The 17,561-nt window shown below is 49.3% G+C and overlaps 1 protein-coding gene across 1 annotated transcript in view; it reads right to left on the bottom strand.

Moving 5' to 3' along the window:
* ASAP2 (ArfGAP with SH3 domain, ankyrin repeat and PH domain 2) overlaps positions 1-17,561 on the bottom strand; it is a 120,294-nt gene that overhangs the window by 28,522 nt on the left and 74,211 nt on the right. Inside the window, exons 15-19 of the mRNA XM_040496907.1 lie at positions 15,837-15,924; positions 12,080-12,128; positions 11,832-11,998; positions 9,092-9,225; positions 1,759-1,853 (exon numbers count right to left, since the gene is read on the bottom strand). Coding sequence (XP_040352841.1) covers positions 1,759-1,853; positions 9,092-9,225; positions 11,832-11,998; positions 12,080-12,128; positions 15,837-15,924 — 533 coding nt within the window. The remainder of the gene's footprint in view (positions 1-1,758; positions 1,854-9,091; positions 9,226-11,831; positions 11,999-12,079; positions 12,129-15,836; positions 15,925-17,561) is intronic.

Raw genomic sequence — 17,561 nt, 5'->3', positions numbered from 1 at the left:
TTAAGTCGCCTCTACTGCCCACACCCAGGGTGAGCGAGCAGAGCTGATGACACCACCTGAGTCCAGGCCTACCCAACTGTCCCCTGACGACCACTCGGCTGGCTCTGTGAGTGGGCGAGGGTTGCCATATTAGAGGAGAGAGCTCAGAGCAGCCCCGGAACCTGCCCAGGTCCCACGACTGGCTAAGGTCCTACGTCCTACACCACCTGCCTCTCCAGGTTTGGGTAAGAATACAGATTTGGAACTCAGATCTTCATGCAGAGAGGACAATAACCTAGCCTCGTGCCTCGTACCCAGTCCCACAAAACCGCTATTGCCAGCATCTGCTACGGGATTCCAACAGGAAGCGACTCTAATCCAACACCAACCAAATGCTCATCTCAGATACCCGATACCTGAGGGGGTGTATCACGAACACGGTGTGTTCATGCCTGTACATGTCTAGGCTCTCTCACTGCATTGTTACCTCACCCAAATGCAAAAGAACACAGATCCCACCATCTCAGCTTCCCAAAGACAGGTCCCAACAAACTGGTTACAAACACTTAAATTCTCTGCCTTTGCCAAGGGCCTGTACTCCACCTGCTATGTGAAAAACCACTCCTAGAGCACTGTCCACGGCTCCTCACCTTATGTCCTTTAGGAGAGACCTGTGCCATCAATCCCCTCTCAACCTTCTTCCAAGGGCAATGTTGTCTCTGTAAAAGAATATTTCTACTCTCTCTTATCACATTTTTCTCATTCCCTCCTGTCCTGCCGGATCACTGTGGTCCAGGCTCAGCACTCGAATGCAGGCGCTGGGTCTTTTAACTGCCCCGGGGACACCCCTCCTTCCGTCTGTCTGTCCCACCTTGCATTGTATGACAGTAGGTGATCACCCTCCAGCCACCTGGAGCAGAGAGGCCATCCACTGCCCGGACCTGCCAGTCTTCCGTCCACCTCTCGCGCCCAAAGACCAGTGTAAGCCGGGTGACTTATGCTCCATTTGATAAGACTGGCAGGAAAATCTCCCATAAGCTCTGCCCCGTCGGGCCAGCCGGATGCATGAGGCACAAAGCTTCTCGGTCAGGTTTTGGGTCAAAAGTGAAACAAGAACAAAAAATTCTTGTTGAAGAAAACAGCACACTCTCCACATTTGCAAGGACACTGGGCCAGAAAAGGATACGTGGCTCAGAATCTATGCAGAGAGGGGCGCCTGGGCGGCTCAGTCGGTTAAGCGTCCGACTTCGGCTCAGGTCGTGATCTTGTGGTTTGTGGGTTCGGGCCCCGCGTCGGGCTCTGTGCTGACAGCTCGGAGCCTGGAGCCCGCTTTGGATTCCGTGTCTCCCTCTCTCTCTGCCCCTTCCCTGCTTGTGCTCACTCTCTTTCTCTCCCTCTCTCTCAAAAATAAACATTAAAGAAAATTTTTAGGATCTATGCAGAGGGAAGGGGCTTGAACTCCCCTGATGCAGAAGGTGAGGGGGTACCCATATGCCACCAGTGAGGGCGACACTCCTCACTCCTCCGTCATCGACCTAGAGCATCGGCCAAAGCTGCCTTGCTGTGGCTTCTTCCTAAGAAAACCAGCCACACCAATTTTTTTATCTGGATGCCCAAAAAGGTGCTTGCCAGAGAAAAAAACAAAACAAACCAGGGTGATCTATTCCCCAACGAAGCAACAACTGAGATCCCCTAAACCTGTTACTGTCCTGCCTCACGGGGCTTGGGTACAAGGCCGGTCTTTGCTCAGAAAACAAAACCAGGCAGGTCCATACTTACATGTCGCTGCCCGGGTTGGGTTTGACCGAGTCCTCAGCCGGAAGGCAACACTCCATGATCTCATTGAAGCCTGCATTCCCAATATTCTTGGCAAGCTGCAAAAGCAGAAGTCTATTTCAGGGTACTCAATTATTAATGCATTCCACTGCTGCACACTACTCATGCGTTGATGATTTATTTAATGGCCACTAAGAAATAGAGCAATAAAGTGGTTTGCCGTTAATAAAGATGGACAAAACCCAAACCCCAAAGGTACTCATAAAACTAGAGATAAGAAGCAGCAGGTCTATTACAGAGAAATGTTCTTATAAAATGTCCCCTGGATAAAGCACCGAGGTGGACAGGAAGGGGCAGTAACTTGGTCCAATGTCAGTTTCCACCCTCATCCCCTCCCCCGAAAAAACCTGTGCTCCCACTGAAATGGACCTAAAAAGATCTATTTATGCCAGCAAGGAGGCGGCTCTCATCCAGGGGAGAGTGCTGGGCCAGGAAGTCAAGACTCAGGTTCAAATCACGGTTCTATTCCCTGGCTTTGTGACCACACGCAAGTCAATTTACCTGAGTTTCAATTTCTTACCAGTAAAACAGGGATGATACCTACCTTGTAAAAATAATAGAGTGGGGCAATTTAGGCAAAAGCCTAATTCAGTTCCATACACCAAAGCACAAAAATGTACTTGTTCCAAATGTAAGGTCCTCATGCAACGATCAACTTTCTTATTCATTAAAATTTAAATGAACACATTTTAATCAACACTTCCTGAATACGAGGCAGTGTGTTCAATGCAGCTAGACTAGAGAGACAACTGTCACGGCTTGTCTTAGTCCAGCACAATATGGCAACCGGCACTCTCCTGAGTGGAGGCACAACCTGGGTGAGCAGGAGCTCCTTAAAAGCAGGGGTTTAATCATTTTATTTGAGCACCCAGCCCAGCACCTGACAGAGATTAGCTTCTTCAATGTTTAATGAAACCGAACTGAAAGGCAGCACCTGGCCCAGGGCTCTCACGAGAACAGATAGTTCACCTCCCGCGTTGAACAGGGCACAATGGGGCACGTGGAGCCTCTGATATCTCTGTTCTCGAGCAGTGACGCGGACACAGGGTCACAGGGCATGTTCTGGAAGATCAGGCGGCTGCCTGAGCACCCCTTCTCTCTCCAGGGGTAAGTGACTGAAGTGACAGCCAAGGGGATCGGAGTTAGAGGAGCCTGAACTTTCTGGCGGTGAGAAATGTGAAGCAGTGAAATGGGATTGCGAGGGACGCCGCCGGACAAGGGATGTGCGACACCTTAGTAACCGTCCGATGCACTTCCTGATTTTACCGTCCTTGGTAAAGTGAACACAGTGTCCTAGATGGCTCAGAGCACCAGGCACTAAGCAGCCCCACCTGGGCCCTCATTCCCGGCCTGGTGGCCTCAGGCCATTGTCAGGGGAAAAAACCCTGGGGCTGCCTCACTGTGGTTTCCCCAAGAATGAGACTGATGGCCAACCACACCAGGTGACAGCGCCCATGTACCACGGACCCAACGCCCGCAATGATTTCCTGGATCGTCAGTGTCAGATCCGGGACTTAACCTCAGGGTCAGAGCCCCTGTTTGGAGCCAGGCATGGCTGAATGACCCCATCCTTCCGTGTAATGTGGACACCGTGCCCTCACCAGGCACAGTCGTCTCTCTTCAGAAGGTAAGTGACGGAACGGGCCCCAGCGCCCTTCTGCGAGCGAGGGCCCCGCATGCCTCTGAGTCTGTGGTAAGCAGATGGGAGGTGGGGCCTGAGGAGGAGAATTCCCACGAATCAGCTGCCTCCCTTCTGCTTGGACTTGGCTGGTTTACTAGGGGACAGCTGGTCCAGGGAGCCACCGCATCCGTGCGTCGCACTTGCCCAGTGCAGAGAAATGTGCCGCCTCACAGTTTTGCCAAGTTCCAGCGAACAGTTCAGCCTGCAGAGAACTCCTTTAGAATCATCAACAAAAGCAAAGCATTTGCAGATGGAAGCTGCAGGGTCACGTCGAGAAAATGCAGGTCCCAGAGGGCCCAGTGGGCGGGAGCCAAGGAACCAGGAAGGCTGGTGTTATGCAGCCCCCAACACACATGCCCCCCTACTCCTGGAGGTCTCCCTGCGGCAGACACGGGGCCAGATCAGATCTAGGAAGGTCTGGGGCACTTTAAGTGCTACATCACTCAGCAACGCAAATCCCAGCCCCAGGTCAGTACGCAAATGCACACCGAGACCTCAGATGCACTCGGTACCGAGCATGAGACACAACCCTGCTTGGGGGAAGGTCTGAGCTCAGTCTTTTTTGTTTTGTTTTCTTTTTTAGGTTTATTCACTTATTTTTTGAGAGAGCACGTGCACAACCAGGGGGAAGGCAGAGAGAGAGGGTGAGAGGGAATCCCAAGCAGGCCCCGTGGTATCAGTGCAGAACCTGACATGAGGCTCCATCTCCCGAACCATGAGATCATGACCTGAGCCGAAATCCAGAGTTAGATGCTTAACCAACTGAGCCACCCACGTGCCCCAGAGAGAGCACGGTCTAACGACAGAGGTGAATACAGAGAAATGCACGGTGTTGGGGGCTGGGAAAGAAGTCCACACTGAGCACAGAGTATGGAGACAGCAGGTGTATGTCAGCAGGACAGCTGCCTGGTCAAGACGCCCACGACACCACACACACCCTGCGTGGAACCCTGGGTCCCTCTCCCTCACTGCACGGAAGCACCTGAGGATGGGGACAGAGTCGCGTGTTTCCGGAGACTCTTAGCACTGACCTGTGCCGGGCCTACAGACCCAGACCGAGGCCTCAGATTTCACCCAGAAATTGTTTTCCGAGTTTGGGGTCAGGATGGGGAAAACCTGCCCGTTTTACTGTTTCCAGAGGGAGGGAAATCTGCTGTGACCTTCTTCCCTGCTCTTACGCTCCCCGAGGGGAGGAGCGGGGCAAATGACAAGAAAGAACTTCCGTGACTGTGGGCCTCAGCACCGCCACACACACAGGAGGGGCTGTGGGCTCCTCCTGTTCCCGCCTGTGTGAACCTCATCAACCAATCTGGCTTCTTTCAACAACGAATCAGACTTCTGATCTCTCAACTGGTTCCAAATCCAGGAGTCGGCTGCTTAACTGAGTCACCCAAGCGGCCCTGGCCTCATTTTTAAAGACAGAGTTCTTGGGGCGCCTGGGTGGCGCAGTCGGTTAAGCGTCCGACTTCAGCCAGGTCACGATCTCGCGGTCCGTGAATTCGAGCCCCGCGTCAGGCTCTGGGCTGATGGCTCAGAGCCTGGAGCCTGTTTCCGATTCTGTGTCTCCCTCTCTCTCTGCCCCTCCCCCGTTCATGCTCTGTCTCTCTCTGTCCCAAAAATAAATAAACGTTGAAAAAAAAATTAAAAAAAATAAAATAAAATAAAGACAGAGTTCTTGTTTGGGTCAGACACAGTGTATGTAAAGCACCCTAGGACAATGCCTGAGTGTAACAGTTGCTCAATAAATGGTAGCTGGGACCACATTTCTTGCTGCCCTTAGTGCTCTGAGAGCAGCTTCGCTGTAGTCCCAGGGGAAACAGCGGTTCCAGCTGTGAGCTATGAGCTCACAGAAGACTTTGGAATAAGATTTTAAAATTACAGACACAAATAAAATTTCGTAATATCAAAATTCCCTTTATTTCATGTTTGAGGTCAAATTGATCATATGATACGAAGACCCCAGTACCAACGGTACTATCTTACACGTGAGCTGGAAATCAATGCTGAAATGATCTGTGTTGGGGCAGGAGAATCTACCTTTCCAAACCTGTATTTACCAGGAGGGTTTCTGAAAGTGGGTTTGCTTTGAAATCTGAGGACACTGAGCGCACACACTAGAGGGCCAGTTCAAGTGGGGTGATCTCCCAGAACGAACTAGTGCTTCACGCATTCATGTGTTTCCACTGAGTAAGACATGATTCTGACAGCAGGTAGAGGGGAGAGAAGATTACTGCTAACTAGCCACCTTCGCGGATGCCGCCGAAACCCATTCAGGTAACATGGAAATCAAGCATATGCTCTGAAACCAAAATAAAAAAAGAAGGAAATGATGACGTTTCCGTAGCACATGTGTTTCCAAGGGAACAGTGTGCAGATGCGAAACCAGAAAGTAATTTATGGAATTAAGCAAAACGATTTTTATCGTGACGAATAATACGGTGAGGCCATATGGGAGGACAGGAGTGACCATCTATGTGGTGAGAGTCTGTTTAGGGTCAGCCAAGGATGAAAGTCTGCGCCCATCACAGCGCATCACCCTGAGATTCGGGCTCCAGGACTGACTTACCTGAAGGACAGAGAATCACTGCACCTGTAAAGCAACTTTGCCCAGGATTCTCCCCTGGAGACGCTGGGAGTTAACTTTCCAGGCCACCTCTTATTTCCTCTCATAGGGTGCAAGGAGGTTCAATCAACATTTGCTACACAAGAACACACACTACGACAAACTCAAGCAGAGACCCTGATGTCCCTGCTCTGCACATCCTCAATGTTCATACTTGCAGCAGAAAACCGGAGTGGACTCTCCCTGTGGATTCATACGTTAGGACACGTGGATTGTTCTTCTGAAAGGATTCAGTTAAAGTCATTCTGGAGTAGAGAATAATGAGAGCTAATCCTTCACAGTCTTTACTGTGTGCCAACGTAATTCTAAACACACACACACACACACACACACACATACAGGTCTATGTGTCAAGCCTTCAGGAGATCTTCTGTTCAAGCATCCAACTGTCTAAGCAGAATAAAAATAACCTGGGTGCTTCAAAAAGGCTTGAACTTCTCATGTTTTAGAAATGAATTCTAACCCCTGACAAACACTCTCCATGCAGTGCTTGACTTAATGGCTGAGCGGTAAGGGTTCTGGGCAGGACATCAGGCTCACTGTCCTGGCACGCGGTGGGTGGGGCTGGGGAGAGGCCCACCTCCCATGAGCAACCAGATGACCACACAGGCAGAGCTCAGGGCCAAGGGGGGGGGGCAAAACCCACAAGACTCGGGGGCCTTTTCCCTCTGTTTTTCTGCAACAACTGAGGGTGAGGCAGACCAGGAGAGTCTGAAATTTAGGCAGAGATCAGGTTCTGAAAATACCTGCAGATACTAAATAAGCAGTCTCTGCCTGATGGCTCAAAAGGGCTGACAGCTGGCCAAATGTTAACCCCCCCTGTGGAGAGGTGCAGACAGAGGCTCTGGGAGATAAAGACCAGAGTTCTAACCAGGGGTCAGAAGCCACCTCACTGTTTCACCAAGACATGAACTTCTTCCCTTCTACCTTCTTTGGTGTCTTCCTGCTTAGTAGGCAAGAGTCTCATGAAGACCATCATTTTAATTTTTGAGACACATTTAAGCAGGTGTAACAGATGTGCTGGGGTCAAGCCTCGACCAGCTCATGAGAGCCATTATTAAAATTACATTATATAAACTCCTAGTTAAGTAAATTATACTAAAAACAAAGTAATAAGTGCTGAAAACTCATCACCTCCTAATCATTTTACTATTCTGTTTCTGAAGCCATGGACAACCAGTGTTTGTGCGGTGAACTCAGTTACATTCAGTGACTCACGCTGGTTACTGACGATGGCACAGATTTGAGAAAATGGCCACGGCGGGAGTACAGACATCTGTGGACCGGCTGACTACAAAGCAGGGCTTTCTTTTTCTTAAACATTTGCTGGGGATGGGGGGTGGGGGGTGGAGGGTGGGGAGTGGGGGATAGGGAGGGACAGTAGTGATGCTTAAATGCTCACCACACAGCAGGACAGGCCACCACAAGGACCAGTTCGTTTCCCAGGCTCTTCAGAGGTGAATCGTGAACTCTGGATTAAAGGGTCCCGCCCTAGATCTGGCACTTTAATAACTATATAACCTTGGGTACATTAAAACATTCTAAGACTCAGTTCCTCTGTCATAAAGAGGGGATAAACAGCAAGGTCGCTGGGTTGTAGTGAAGGACAAATGAACTAATACATATAAAGAGCTCTGAGAAGTGCTTAGTACAAAATAAGCAATTATTATGTCACCACAAATCACTTAACACTTCCCGCTGTTTTGAGGAAATCAGTATGGCAGCAGACCAACTGCCAGGGGTTACCAGTGCTTCCTGAGAATTGGTGTTTCTTTGAAAATATACTGTGGGAATCTCAAGGCTAACCAAAGTCAGTTACCCAGGCTACCTCTTGTATACACACAGCTCCACCGCGGAGGCTGAATGCATCACGACAGTAACAAGAACGGCATTGTGGAACCAGGAAGACATTGCCTGAGTCTTGCTGAGTCGCGCTCCATTTTTAACTTGAAGTAATCAGGGACGTGACCAACCGGGCGACCAGAATTCACTCTTGTTTCTCCCGACTTCACCTTTCAAGACCATAAAAGAATCCTTTGCCAAGACCAGGAAGATTTGACAAGATAGTTCAAAATGCATTACGAGTTCAGACCCTGGTTCTAGAGTAGTCATCGATAAAATTTACGGCCCCTTGAGAGGTATACTGACCACAATAATTGATTTCCTGTCAAGGCGATTGCTCTTTTCATTACAGTCAACGGCGATCTATATCCACTTAATGTTCACTGCCCAGTGCCCAGCTACACCAAGAATTTCAAACACTGCTTCTGAACCAGCAATCACAGGCTTTGAAAACAGTCCACCAAAGCTCCATTTTAGGTGGCCTCCAAACAGCTAGTGTGATGTGCCTTTTCCTCCGTGGGGCTGGTCTCAATACTCTGGATGTTACTTCACAGAAAATGCTTCAACCTCCCAGTATCCTTCTATACCACGCTGCACGGCTCATATGTTATCACTGAGCCAAAAAGGAAAGCCTTCTTTAGAAACAAAGGCAGTAAAAGCAGAGGCTGAAATCTCACCCAGAGAGTGACAGTAGAGGCAGGGGAAAAGTGGGCCGGAGGCCTGAGCCATGTCATGACCACAGACTCAGCAGGGATCTGCTGGGGGCTCCAGAGAACAAGCCCTCAACTGTCTCTGGGCTTTCCGTTGTGCACGCGTTTAAGGAATGGGGTGACCTAGACTGTGTCGCCATCGTATTCCACATCGTACACACATCTCAGCTCTCCTTTTTTGTGTCACTTCACTTTATTCGTTTAGGAAGAAGGTTTTACAACAAAAAGTGCCTTCAACTACCAGTAGCTGAGAAGGAGGAATTACCACTGAGGTTCTAATTGCCCAAACTCATCTGGCAAAAATCAACAACCATCAGCCCAGGGGAATTGCAAGAAAGCAAAATGGGTTTGAACGCCAAAATGAAAACTTAGAATTCGGTGCATTCATTTTCATTTCAAAATCAATGATTTGAGAATTACCAGAAGCTCAGACGTTCCCAATACATCTAACGTCAGGGACTGCATCCTGGAATAGTGAACCCCGAGCTCTCGGTGGATTCCGGAACACTCAATACAGGTCAGGATGCCCAGATTGGTGGAGAGCCAGGTAGGATCTGCCAAAGAGAACAGGGAAAGTTGGAGTTCGCAGCAAGTGCAGGGATGGGGTCACAACACTTTTCCCGTATAGTTATTGCACATGGAGTTTTGAGCATGAGCATTTTCTCAACCCTGGACACAGCTGGAGCCCTTCTTCATCACTCATTCTGCATTACCACCCGCTTACACACAATACACACACATGCACCTGTCTGCTCCCCCTCCCTCCATTTATTTACTCATTTATCCTGCCCATCCTTCCGTTCATTACGAACTCCCAAGTGACAGGTGCGTGTCCAAGAATAAACAGGACACAGTGCCCTCTAGTGGCCACAGGCCCCTGAAGGCTGTCCTGAATACAAACCACGCCCATCACCAACCCTGGTCATACCAGCAAAGGGGAGAGAAAAAAACGAGGGCCGCCAGTCTAGTGCTGTATAGGGAACAGACTTAAGACAGGTCTACATGTTCACAAAATGCTAACAATCATGACGGAGAACACACTATGTGCTGATGCCACACTCTGTGCTCAACACTTCGGAGGCAGCAGAAATAGTTCCGAGTGCAAGAGCTTCCGCAATTACAGATGCTGTCACCTGATACTTCTTCAGCACACACGAGAAGGCCAGCAGGCAAACAGGGCAGGGGTCTTCATGGTGCTCAGAAAGGAGAAGGGGCTTGCTCGAGGCCGCAGGGGGTGCGGAGCCAGACGGCAGTCCTGCCTGGGCCCGAGCCCATGCTGGCACCGTGTCACCGAGCTTCTCCCAGAGCACAGCTCCTAAGTCACTGAGCCATCCTACCGTGTGCTGGGTACACAGCAGACACCCAAGGGATGCCTGACACACGAATGCTGAATTTACCGAAAATGGGGCGTTCAAAACAAAACACGCCAGAGCACATTACCCCGGCCCTTGCGTACCGTTCTCTTGCGAATTACCCGCTGCCCTTAGAAACTTGCTGCGGGGAACTATTGCAACCTTGGTCACCAGCGAACTGTCACGTTACTTTTCAAAGTTCAAGTTATAAAAAATTTTATCCATTTGGGAAACTTCTGGGCATCTGTGTTGCATTTCTTCCATACCGGCCGTAGCACACTTTCGGGAGACAGGAGTATGTTTAGATCACTTTATATCAACTTTCACGTCAGCTATCTTGTCCTACCATTTCCAAACAAAAACATCCGCAGCTTTGACTTCTTTATGAAAGTGTCTTAAAAATTCCAGTGAAGTGCTACACGGCCCTCTTTTCTTAAGAAAAAGCACAATTAGGGTCACCCGGGTGGCTCAGTTGGTTAAGAGTCCGACTTCAGCTGAGGTCAAGATCATGGGGTTTGTGAGTTTGAGCCCCACATCGGGGTCTCCTCTGCTGTCAGCCCGGAGCCCGCTTCAGATCCTCTGCCGCCCCCCCCCCCCAGCCTTGAGCTTGCTCTCAAAAATAAATAAACATTACAAAAGAAAAGAAAAAACACAATTCACTACTTACCACTCCCTACACCTCATTTCCTGCCAAAAGGTACTTTTTAATGGATCCAAGACCCTGAGGGAATACCTACCCCTCACTACCCCCAGACACACAGCTTTTTGGGGCAATAGGAACCTCCTGGCAATTCTCAACTGCCCACTCTATTTTTGTTGTGTGCATTTTTTTAGAAGAACGGTCATAGAACTGGAGGAATGAAGAAGGTAACTGACACTCCACAAGCTTTCTCATTTTGTGAATGTTCAGCAACAGCTATCCCAAAGCTCCCAAAGCACCCTTCCCCCTTAATCAGAATAACTCCACTCCTTAAGCTTTTGAAAATACCAGCTCTTAAAATCTGCAATGATACCACTCTATGTCCATTACAGAATGGAGCTCCTCATAGGCTTTATCAAAACGCAGACATCAACACCTCTTTTCACAGAATGTGACGCCTGGAAGGGACCGGAAAACAATCTCGACCAGTTCCTTCATTTTCCATACAGGGAAACCGACAGCTAACAAAGAAAGTGGCTCTCCTGGGGTCACAGACTAGACAGCGGCTTAAAGTCACTGCACAAATTCTACAAAGTAGCACAAAGGGAGGCTGGAGTAAATCCCGGGAAAAGCCGCCCGACCCAGCCTCCGAGCCAACACAACGAGCGGATGACCTTGGTCTCACCCGCGTTCTGTGCTTTGGCGTTCGTGTCTCAAAAGGCTTTATTTTTTTTTTTAATGTTTATTTATTTTTTGAGACAGAGAGAGACAGAGCATGAACGGGGGAGGGTCAGAGAAAGAGGGAGACACAGAATCCGAAGCAGGCTCCAGGCTCTGAGCCATCTGCACAGAGCCCGACGCGGGGCTCGAACTCACAGACCATAAGATCATGACCTGAGCTGAAGTCGGACGCTTAACCGACTGAGCCACCCAGGCGCCCCTCAAAAGGCTTTAAATCTTTTCAGCTCTGGGAGGCCATCTTCACACTCCTGCGTCTTCCCACTCTCCCCCTGCAGCTATGCATACCGCCCCGTGGGCCACGAGCTCCCGCACGAGCTCGCTGCACGCAGCTCTGTGTCTGCAGTGAAAGGGAAAATCCGTGACTGGTTTCCATGAATCGGGATGAGAGTCAACGGAGGGGGGTGGGGCGGGGAGGGGCGGGGCTCACCTGGCGCCCCGCAGTCGCAGCACACGTCATTGCCCGTCATCCTCTGCACTTCCGCGATGATCTCCTTGGTCAGCTCTTGGACGATGTTATTTTCCCCGGTGTTGTCATCCCCCTTAAATGCATTGTTTAAAGCTTCTTCTTTGCTGTTCTGCAGCACAGACATCCATCTAGAAAAATGAGAGAGATGCTGTGTTAAATCCCAGGGACTGCCGAGTCCCAGACCCAGGGCCCACCCCCGAGGGACTTACATTTGGCATTCCTGTTCGTCTTCTGCTTGGAAGTGGTACGTCCTGTCATCTGCATGGCAAGAGAAGTTTTATCAGCTGGGAGCCCGGCACAGTAATCCGTACACAATGCCAGCAGACAGTGGTTTATAATTAACCTCGAGAATGATCTTAACTCTCTGCTGCGAAATGAATGATTTGTACAAAATGGCGCACTCTCGCGTCCTTCACCCGCCTTGCCTGCCCTTGCTCGGTGATTGTGGCTTTGGAATCCAAACTAACAAACTTGTCCACATCCAAGCTTAAGAAGAGATAAAGCTTCCCCAAACAGGAGCTACTCAGGGATGGAAACCATCATTATCCTTTCAAAGGCTTTGTTTTCTTGAACTCGCCAAGAAGTTGGCACCCCAAAAGTAATTGTTACAGCCCCTTGAATAATAAAGGCCTTTTCTAAATGAGTATCTCACAAGTTTTCTGGCCTTAGAAAAAGATGAGAAATCCTAACCACAGGCCGTGGGAGTGCTGTATTACAAACACCACGGAAGCAGGAGGAACAGCTGAAGGCTGTTGGGACACCAGATCCTTTTTTAAAAAAATTTCTTTAATGTTTATTCATTTTTGAGAGACAGACAGAGCACGAGTGGGGGAGGGGCAGAGAGGGAGACAGAATCCGAAGCAGGTTCCAGGCTCTGAGCTGTCAGCACAGAGCCCGACGTGGGGCTTGAACCCACAGACCGCGAGATCATGACCTGAGCTGAAGTTGGACACTTAACTGACTGAACCACCCAGGCACCCCTAAAATAATTTTTTTTAATAAAAAAAATTTTAACGTTTATTTATTTTTGAGACAGAGAGAGACAGAGCATGAACAGGGGAGGGGCAGAGAGAGGGGGAGACACAGAATCCGAAACAGGCTCCAGGCTCTGAGCAGTCAGCACAGAGCCGGACCGCGAGATCATGACCTGAGCTGAAGTCAGACGCTTAACCGACCGAGCCACCCGACGCCCCTAAAATAATTTTTTTTAATGTTTATTTATTTTTGAGAGAGAGAGACAGCACGAGCAGGGGAGAGGTAGAGAGAGAGGGAGACACAGAATCCAAAGCAGGCTCCAGGCTTTGAGCTGTCGGCACAGAGCCCGATGAGGGGCTCAAACTCACAAACCTCGAGATCATGACCTGAGCCGAAGTCAGATGCTTAACCGACTGAGCCACCCAGGTGTCCCTGTTGGGACACGAGATCTTACACTCACACACAGCCGTGTGCAAACACAGCAATGTCTCCAAGGGCTGTGCCAGACCGCTGACCCCTGTACGCAGAGCAGAGAGGAGGGGCATGTGATGTGCTATTCTTGCCCCAAATGCAGAGCCTCAGGCCCCCGGTGGGAAGCATCGGAGAAAACGAAGGGACATTTGACCAAAAAAAGGATCAATCTTCTTCAAAGCAAGTATCAAGATCACGGACGACCAGGAGAGGCCTCACAGAGTGAGGGTGACTCTGGGGCCCGCGAGACTCACATCTGGAGCAGCCTCCTCACTGCCTATCGTGCAGCCTGACTTTTCTTCTCCAACCGCCAAATGTTTAAAGGCCTCGCTACCATATGGTTTCACTCTTATGTGGATCCTGAGAAACTTAACAGGAACCCATGGGGGAGGGGAAGAAAAAAAAAAAAAAAAGAGGTTAGAGTGGGAGAGAGCCAAAGCATAAGAGACTGTTAAAAACTGAGAACAAACTGAGGGTTGATGGGGGGTGGGAGGGAGGAGAGGGTGGGTGATGGGTATTGAGGAGGGCATCTTTTGGGATGAGCACTGGGTGTTGTATGGAAACCAATTTGACAATAAATTTCATATATTAAAAAAAAAATAAAGTCAGTTCATAACTGCAAAAAAAAAAAAAAGGCCTCGCTCATCGTGATACAGTTCCCACTAGCCTGGTCAGCAGGCGGGGGAGAAACAGAGAGGGTGACAGCCTCGTTTCCTGAGTCAGGCACAATCGGAAGTGAGCCCAAACCCCAACCTTCTTGGGATGTGCAACAAACCAGGGTTTCACTGCTCTGTGGCAGCTCCCTGGATCACTCCCGTGGGGTCTGGCTGTTTTTTGGAATTCTCTGAGACAAGCAAAGCCACACAGCACTGGGACAAAGCATTTTCACCAAACTACCCTCAGGAGAGTAACACCGTTTGAAGACTAGGATGAGAAATTTGTAGGATCCGGATTCACTCTACTCATGGAGGGAGAGCGGGAAGAAGAAGAAATGAACTTTTCTCAAAGAATGACAATGGATTCCGGCACATTTATGAAGGCTCCTCAAACCGAATTCAGTAAGGCCTTCTGGGTGTCTGAGGCAGGAAGCCGTGGCCTGAAGAGGTTTATCATGCAGCAGGTAGGAGATCAAAGATACTGAAGGCATCTTGGCAAACGTCAGCCTGCCGGAGCGCTCACGCGAAACCAGATTTGCACAGGCCCGCCTTCCCACACGTCCCAGGAAAGCGGTAACACACGCCTGCCATCTACCGACCCTCCTCGGTGCCTGACCGGAAGTTACAGGCGTGTGGGCTGGAGAGTGTTTCTGGGTTGTCTGCAAGAGCGGAAGAGATGCTCCCATGACTCTCTCATGGGAGGTCCCCAGGGGTGCTGAAGGTGCCCGGGGGCAAGCTGACTGGCACCCAGTAGTTAACGAAGCTTGCCCGGTTGTGCACACATCGGGGGGCAGATGTGAACGCTTCTTAGGGACACGGGGTTTGAAGCAGGATAAAGTCAGTTTTTATTTTACAAATTAGTCTGGAATCTGAAGGACAGAACAATGCCCAAACCCTTTAGGCACATCACACTGCTCGACACCCTCCTCCAAATTAGTACGGTGCGTATTAGAACAGGGAAACCAGGGCACGAGGGTAAGCTGCCATGGGCCTCTGCCTCCTCACCCAGACTAGTGCAGGTGGTAATAATTACCTCGTAAGCTTGCTGTGAGCAATAAATTATACCGGAAATAACTCCCTAGCCCTCAATAGTGTAATCCAACAGACATCTCAGAAAGCAGCCACTCACACTCTGGGAAACTGAGGCAAATAAGAAAGCACCCACCTTCTGAAAATGTATGGTACAGACTTCTCCTCTATAAGTACAACTCTTGTGCCCAAATCCCTCGTGACCCTCTTGTGTAAGGGGTGCTGGCCCCTTCCTTCCCCCAAACTGTAACCCTGCCACCTAAATGGGCCAGGAACAAAAAAGGCCAATGTTGTTTCCTTTAAAACACACTCGTCCGTTCCTTTTTCCTTAGGGATGCCGAGTAGACACTCAACACAGCAGATGGTTCTGTGGTCACTCTGTCACGTGTGCCACAAAAGAAGAAAGACGTACGGAAGCAGGAAGACTAATTCTGTGGTGGGAAAGGCAAAACGATTTCAAAAACCAAAGTTTCCAGGGTTTTGCCAAAGACCTCATCACATTAGCCGTGCAGCATGTCTAACATCACCCAAACCACGGAAGCCTGGATGACAGAATCGTCCTTTTTTATAGTTAAGTGAGGGGATTTCAGGCTTGAGGGCCAACCCAGTATAATCTCTGTGTTTACAGGAGCCCATGAGGAGAGCGGGGCCGCCCTCAGCGTCAGGTCCTACACTGGACACCAGCAAGCAGACAATTATGAGTGGAAAGAAGAAGGTGTGGATGTCACTTGAAAGGAAGGTGTTTCTCCTCGACATTCAATTCTCTGAAATGGGATTGATGCCCCAGCAGCCAGTTTAATTTCTCTGTGGAGCAAAATCTGAGAAACAAACTTACGTGAAATAAGGTCAAAACACTTTTTCTCCTCGGGGTTGGTCTTCACTTGACAGGTTAACAGGTTGAGCTTCGCAGGAGGCCGGTTAGCCTGTTTAGAAACAAAGGAATGGAGATGGGTGGGAAGGAGGACAAAATCATACGGCACCATTTCTCACTAAAATATAGCAAGAACAGGATTTCCACCAGTTTGCAAAAAGATTGCTTTCGGAAGGCAGATTTTGTGTAGGAAGACACAACACAGGCACGACACAGGGTGTCCTTGAATCTCAGCTCCCCAGAGGGCAAGCTGCCATTCCCTGGGAGGGACACTTGGTGGCCCACACACCCACCCGGCCAGGGGGACAAGGGCTGCTGGCTTTGAGGTCGACAGCACTGGGCTTCCTGAGAGCAAAATGCTCCACGGCTAAAGCTCCGAGACATTCCTACCGATGACACAGAGGGTTGGCTGGGTGACTTGGGCACCAGCTCTATTTCTGGTGAGCTTAAAAGTGTTTCCCTGAGTGTAAACACTGGCTTCTAAGGAAAGAAATCTCACAGCACAAAAATGACAGAGAAATAATTTTCCCTACTTTTTGAAGTCACGACAGGTAATAGATAAACAACGTTAAATGCTAAACATCTGTCACTTACGTTTCAACAAAACCCAACTCATTCATATAAATACCCTGAATCTCGCCAACACAGTGGCAACAAAAGATCACAATTTGTTTCTGGCAGACAGGTCTCAAAATGGGTATTTTACTACCGTTTCAAAAACTACCATAGGTAGTCCCAAAACAAGCAAAGATCAAAGGATAACATAATTTTAGGGGGAAAAAAAAGAACCTGTGACTATTCAAATGGCAAAATGTCTCTCAGAAACCTTGGAGAACTCTCCAAATATGAATGGGCTTATCCTACCCACCTCCCAAGCTGCTGAGGGCAAGACTGAATAGAATACCGTATACGTGAACCTCTTGTTCAACCTCCTGTGGCTGCCGGCTGCATTTACAAGTTGTAAAGGCTTGGATCTGGGATTCATCGAAAAAACACACATACGTGCATCCACACCTGGGTAGTCCCATGAGACCTTCATTCATTTACAGACCCCTTTCCACTCAACTCACAGAGTCAGTGGTAGAGGCAGCATAATCCCTGTTAAAACAGGACGGATCCTTACAGTGCAAACAGTTTGGGTTTGATACAAGGAAGGCGGGATGAGAAGGTGGATAAACAGGGTGGACCAGACTCTCCTGGCTTGTGGGATGTCGGCCTCATCTCTTATACGAAAGTCACTGGATGGTCTCCACCATAGACGCCTAACAGAATCCTTGGATCATCAGAAATCAGCATTTGTTTCAAGTTATTTATTTATTTATTTTGAGAGGGAGGGAAGGAGGGGCAGAGAGAGAAGGAGGCAGAGAATCCCAAGCAGGCTCCCGGCTAACAGTGCGACTTGGGGCTCAAACTCATGAACCATGAGATCATGACCCGAGCTAAAACCAAGAGTTTGACGCTTAACTGACTGAGCCACCCAGGTGCCCCAGAAATCGGTATTAAAAGACTGCAAGTTCTGTCTAATCTTGCGAACCTTGACAATTCCAAGTGGAAGTACCATCAATCCAATTTTGGATCTTTGCCAATAGAATCACCTGGCTCACCCGGGGAACCAACACACCGAATGATGTATTTCTGCAGCACCAAGTAGGAGACCACACCACGACGCGACCACGTATTTTACCACAT

This window comes from Herpailurus yagouaroundi, unplaced genomic scaffold (genome assembly GCF_014898765.1).
Source record: "Herpailurus yagouaroundi ecotype Mexico unplaced genomic scaffold, PumYag 188, whole genome shotgun sequence".
In the NCBI taxonomy this organism is placed as follows: Eukaryota; Metazoa; Chordata; class Mammalia; order Carnivora; family Felidae; genus Herpailurus; species Herpailurus yagouaroundi.
Note: the sequence above shows the minus strand (reverse complement) of the source record. Positions and strands in the feature narration are given on the sequence as shown.